Genomic DNA, 6000 nt, shown 5'->3' with positions numbered 1-6000 from the left:
CATGCCTTTGTCTGTTTCTTTATAATCATGATAATTTAGATTTGCTTTTTGTAAATAGTGCATAGTTGGATTTTGTGTTTTTACTCAAGTCTAAGGAATCTGAGCCTACTCACACTTATTGTGAGAAAAGCATTTGGTCCTCTCCTTTTTTTTTTTCCCTATATAACTTGTTGCTTTTCTCTTTCTTGACTTCTCTTAGATTTTTAAATTCCACTCCCCATTCTTGGTAGTTGGTAGCTATGAAAGTTGTTGACATGTATTCGCTTCTCTCTCCTTGTCTTGGCACACACTAAGTCTGCATTCTGCTTCCCTGCTCTGAACTCAGGCACGGCCATGTGACACTCTTTGGCTAATGAAGTGTGACAAGTGGCATGTGTGCAGAAGTTGTAAGTCAGTGAATGTTGCCTCACTTTCTTTTTCCTTGGGTATTACAACCAGCAACATTCTAAATAGGGATGCTTCATCAGCTAGCTCCCAGGTTAAGGGTGATATGGAGCTCACTTTTTTTTCCCATAGGCAATAATATTCATTCAGACTTTTCTGATTATAGATATCTCATGATTACAGAGGGGAACAGCAGGTCCCATGGCATCACCAGTTGCTTTGATTTAAAATCTTATCATGGGGATGCCTGGGTGGCTGAGTGGGTTAAGCCTCTGCCCTCAGCTCAGGTCATGATCTCAGGGTCCTGGGATCAAAGAGCCCCACATCGGGCTCTCTGCTCAGCTGGGAGCCTGTTTCCTCCTCTCTGTCTCTGCCTACCTCTCTGCATACTTGTGATCTCTGTTAAATAAATAAATAAAATCTTTAAAAAAAAATAAAATAAAATCTTGTCACAGATTCACTGTTCAGTTTGCTTAGTAATTCTTAGAGAAAAATTTCTTTTAGTTGTTGAGTAAGAAGTCTAATGCTGAAATCTTGTGTCTTCTCATTAATTCCCCAAGTATTTGTGTGCTTATTATATGCCAGTTGCTTACTACTTGTGTAATTACTATACATCTGAGTTTGTGGAGGACTTGTACCTTTCTTTCATAATATTTACCTTTCATCCCTTTTCAGAGCATATTGGGGGGATCTCTCAAATATTCCATTTCATGAATTTAAGCTTCAGCTGAACCCATTCTGCGATCTAGCCCATCTTCTGAGTGGTTTTTCATAAGCATATTTTTAATTTCTAGAAATTAAATATTTCTTTGTCCTAGCATCTTATTCCTTATGGATACAATATCCTTATGACTCTCTGAAGAACTTAATCATAATCATTTTTAAATTTCTTCTGTTTCTTCTACTAATTACTTTCTTGAACAGGTTAATTTGTTTTAATTTGCTCTTTCCTTTTACAATACTGGTTTTCTTCCTGATTTTTGGCATATTTATAGATGCGGACCTAAGATTATAGTTTGAAGTGCTTTTCCTCAGCCAAATAATTGTTTCACTTTCAGCAAACACAAATGTTGATCATGGCACTCTGGTGATTTGAAAGGGAGTGGCTGGTCCCCACAGCCAGAGTGAATGGGTGACAGCACATCTTCAGTTCCTACTTGGAGTCATCTGGATAACACCCTTCTTCTCTGATCCCAGTGTGTTCTGCATTAGAACTCCTACCTCAAAGTAGGTAGGAGCCTTTCTGAGCCTTAGCCTGGTGTTAAAGTCCAGAATTAGGTGCTTCAGAGGTGCGAGGAATAGCTGAACCGTTTCACTCTTTAATTAACTGATCCTTTGATAATCTATTTTTTATCTTCTAGTAATTCCACTGTTCATTTTCTGGTTTTCCAACTCTGCTATTAATCTATTTTTAATATTTCTCCAGTCATTTCAGTGAGATTCTGGAAGAGTAAAAGAATGTGTTCAGTCATCTCTGTTAAGTGATAGGCTCCAGCATATAGTTTATAATCAGAATCTTTAAAAAAAAAATGTCATCGCCTATCTTGCTGATCCTCTGAAAATCTTGAGATTAGGGATTATCCATTTGAAATAAGACTTCTTCATGGACACAGTACTGGACAGGAATGGAAAAGTAATTATTGCAATAGTAATTATGACCCTTTGTAATTATGTGTGAATTTAAGGGAGGAGTACAAACTCTTTGCTACAATATCACATCTGACAGTTTTAAAAACGTCAAAAAACTCCTCTTTGCATAGGCTGCACATACTCTGGTAATCACTCAGCAAAGGTACACAGTAACTTCTCAGTAAACGTACAGGCTTGTAACTTCCTCTAACCCAGATGAAAATACTGTATTTCAGTGAAGTGACATTGCTTCAGGTGTAGTATTAGAAGTTTAACACCAAACTTCTAAAACCCTCACTTTAAATGACAAAATATCCACATTGATTATTTTTTTTTTTTTTAAAGATTTATTTATTTGAGAGAGAGAGAGCGAGTACCTGTGCAGGTGCATAAGCAGGGGGAGGGGCAGACAAACAGGGAACCTGACAGGGGACTCATCCCAGGACCTTGAGATCCTGACCTGAGCTGAAGGCAGACACTTATCTGACTGAGCCACCCAGGCACCCCGATGATTCTTAATGAAATCATTTCAAATGATTTTTTAAAAAGTCACATAAACGATGCAACAATTTTAAAACTGTAATTTTGTACTTGTAGGTCTTTAAAAAACTGTGGTAAAAGAAAACTGAGGTTATCAGCATAAACTCACTTAACTTCTACTTCTTCCTAATGCTGTTTCACCCCAAACTTGCCAGAATTCATCCCACTTGAAGAGTACAAGTCATTCTTAACATATTTTGCAATGTGAACTGTATCCCTGTTTTTTCCTTACCATATTTCCATTTTCCCAGTTCCCTAAGTTACTTATCTCACCATTTTGCACTGCATGCATGGAGGTGAGCCGCCTCAAATTCACTGAGCACTCAAGTAATCTACATCCACACCGGTTCACATCTCTTTCTTCCGGTCCTAACAGCATTAACGCATCTCATGCTCCCGCCTCCCTGGCTCCTGCCCCCCGGGTGAGCCTTTCACTCCTCAGCATCTTCACTATCTTTGACAAGTTCGTTCCTTTCGATCTATAAACACTTAAGTCACTCTCAGTCTAAAAAAATTCTTTTTGAACTCATCGCTTCCTCTTTTCATCCAGACTCCTTCAAAGAGTAGTCTATACCCACTCTTCAGTGTCCCCTCAGGGTGGCCCTGTCCCCTCAACTTGTCTCAATCTGGCTACTTGTCTACCACTTCACTGAATGACTCCCTCCAAGGTCACCAGGAACCTAACTGCCAAAGCCAAACACATTCTCTGCAGCATGACACTATTACCTATTTCCTCCTTCTTGAAATGCTATTACTGCTCTCCTCAAAATCCTTTCTCTGCTTCTGACTTAAACTTTTTTTTTTTCAAAGATTTTATTTATTTATTTGACAGATCACAAGTAGGCAGAGAGGCAGGCAGAGAGAGGGAGAGGAGGAAGCGGGCTCCCTGCAGAGCAGAGAGCCTGATGCGGGGCTTGATCCCAGGACCCTAAGATCATGATCTGGGCGGAAGGCAGTGGCTTAACCCCACTGAGCCACCCAGGCACCCCTGAAGATGCTTTAAAATTCAACCTGTCCAAACCTTAACTCTTCTCCCTAATGCAGTTTTCTTTTTTTAAAGATTTTATTTATTTTATTTATTTGAGAGAGAAAGAGAGAGAGAATGAGTGGTGGAGAGGCAGAGGGAGAAGTAGGCTCCCCGCCAAGCAGGGAACCTGACATAGAACTTGATTCCAGGACCCTGGGATCATGACCCGAGCTGAAGGCACACATAACCAACTGAGTTACCCAGGTGCCCCCCCGCCCAATACAGTTCTTACTCCCTCTATCCAACCTCCATGATACCATCCCCGACCTCAGCCACATAAATAGGAGTCCAGCCTCTGCCTCCTACCACCTCCTTACTTCCCACAAGCAAGTCTTGCTTATTTTATTTCCTAAATAAAATTCAAACTTATTTCTTCCTTTGATATCTTCAGACCCCTTTTCCTCTTGTTATTGCCTAAGTCAGAAGTTACCAAACTCTTGTTTGGTGGATCTAGTTGTTAGACACCCCTTTTAAAAAAGGATTCTAGGGGCGCTTGGGTGGCTCAGTCAGTTAAGTGTCCAGCTCTTGATTTCAGCTCAGGTCATGATCTCAGGGTTGTGAGATCGAGCCCTGTGTCCGACCCAGTGCTCAGCGCAGAGTCTGCTTAAGATGCTCTCTCCGTCTATCCCTCACCACCCCCATCTGTGCACGCACACTCTCTGAATTAAAAAAAAGGGATTCTATAATCAAATATATTTGAGAAGGGCTGTGTAGCCTATGCCTGCCTTAGAAATTCAGAATGACCGTTAGCTTGCAGTAGCCCTGAGAAGTCATACAGTAAAGAAACCCGCTTAACTTTAAGTCAGGGTTTCTCTTACTTTTGTCCATGGAACCCTTTCAGTAAGGACGGGGGGGGGGGGGAAGTCTTTAATTTTTATTTGAAAATTAAAAAACGATGCTCCTCACAAGAGTGTGGCATCATTTCTGATCATTCATGATCTAACATGCAATCCTCCACATGTCATTTCCATTCTTCAGCCCTTTTATTAGCTATTTTCTGAGGAGAAAGAACCAGCTCTGTGCAACATGGCTTGTAAGGCCTGCTGGCAGTCTCCTTGCTACCACTGTCTGAAGACATCCCACCAACTCTGAAATCCGTATCCAGCCTTCCCCAAACACATCCCTCTCATACCTTTGGCTCTATACTTCCGCTTATGCTGTTCCCTCCACCTTGAGGATTCTTTCCCTTCCTCCCCTTACTCACCTGTTTCCAACTAGTCCTTCAAGACTTAGCTTAGATGTGAGCTCTTTAAATGACCTTTCTTGGCCCCAGTTCTCTCTTCTTCCCCAAACACGGGCTACATTCCCTAAGTGGTCCCATTAGAGAATGTGATCTCTGCTTGTGCGTCTCCTATTCTCATGCTACCTACTGGTTAAGGGCTATTATCTTTCTTTATTGTTTTACTCTCACAGCACTCAATCCATGATCCATGAACTCAACAGTAGTGCAGTGGTCCTTTGATAACAATCAGGCAGGGCCTTCTAGAAGAAATCGGGACACACCAGCTTTTCTCTGATTTTACCTGTCAAGTCACAGTCTGGTTGAACTCCGGACTTACCTATGCATGTTCTACATAGGGAGGCATAATTTGGTCCTGAGATGTACATTTATATGTTCTTTACATATTCTGCCTTTAAGTACCTGACCTTGATGGGGGAGGGTCAGGCATACTTTCTGATAGCCCTGCTCTGCACTTGCAGTGCTCACTGGCTTTTCTCTCCATGACTTCCTCAAGCCCTTCTTCTCTCTCTCTCTCTCTTTTTTTTTTTTTTTTTAAAGATTTTATTTATTTATTTGACAAACGGAGATCACAAGTAGGCAGAGAGAGAGAGGGAGAGAGGGAAGCAAGCTCCCTGCTGAGCAGAGAGCCCAATTTGGGGCGTGATCCCAGGACCCTGAGATCACAACCTGAGCCGAAGGCAGAGACTTAACCCACTGAGCCACCCAGGCACCCAAGCCCTTCCTCTCTTAACAAGGTCACAGGACAACAAAGGGATTAAGAGCACAACATGGGTTCTGGTTCAAATCCCAGCTCTACCACTTATTTAAAGCTCTGTAATTTTGGGCAACATACACAACCTGTCTCCTCAGCCTCCACATCTATAAAATGGGCCCAATAATGGTTCCTTGCCTTATATAGTTGCTGTAATCCAGAAATAGGGCTAAGTACTTTGGTAAATGTTTGCTCTGCCGGTTATTATGAATTAGGATATGCCAGGGGCTTCTGGCCCATGATTTATAGTATTTCCACTTTTACCCAAATGTTAAAACTCCCCAATTTATTACCCTGTCTTTTCTAGGGCCCTTATCCTGCTTCCATATTTTTTTTCCTCCCTCCACAGGATATTAATTCCATGAATGTAAAGGTTTTGTTTTGTTCATTGCTGAAAGCAATAGCACCTGGAATAGTATCATACAC

At 41.4% G+C, this 6000-nt stretch overlaps 1 protein-coding gene across 2 annotated transcripts in view; it reads right to left on the bottom strand.

The window, feature by feature from the left end:
• Positions 1-1196: 1196 nt before the first annotated feature.
• Positions 1197-6000, bottom strand: part of CEP78 (centrosomal protein 78) — a 33850-nt gene continuing 29046 nt past the window's right edge. The window contains exon 17 of one of the 2 annotated variants that reach the window (XM_047700052.1): positions 1197-1826. In XM_047700052.1, coding sequence (XP_047556008.1) covers positions 1816-1826 — 11 coding nt within the window. In that variant the 3' untranslated portion in view covers positions 1197-1815. Of the gene's footprint in view, positions 1827-3741; positions 4240-6000 lie in introns of those variants that run through there. The other variant, XM_047700051.1, reaches the window with a different exon arrangement.

Source organism: Lutra lutra, chromosome 13 (assembly GCF_902655055.1).
Source record: "Lutra lutra chromosome 13, mLutLut1.2, whole genome shotgun sequence".
Taxonomy (NCBI): domain Eukaryota; kingdom Metazoa; phylum Chordata; class Mammalia; order Carnivora; family Mustelidae; genus Lutra; species Lutra lutra.
The sequence above is the reverse complement of the archived record's forward strand: the minus strand, read 5'-3'. Positions and strand labels throughout refer to the sequence as shown.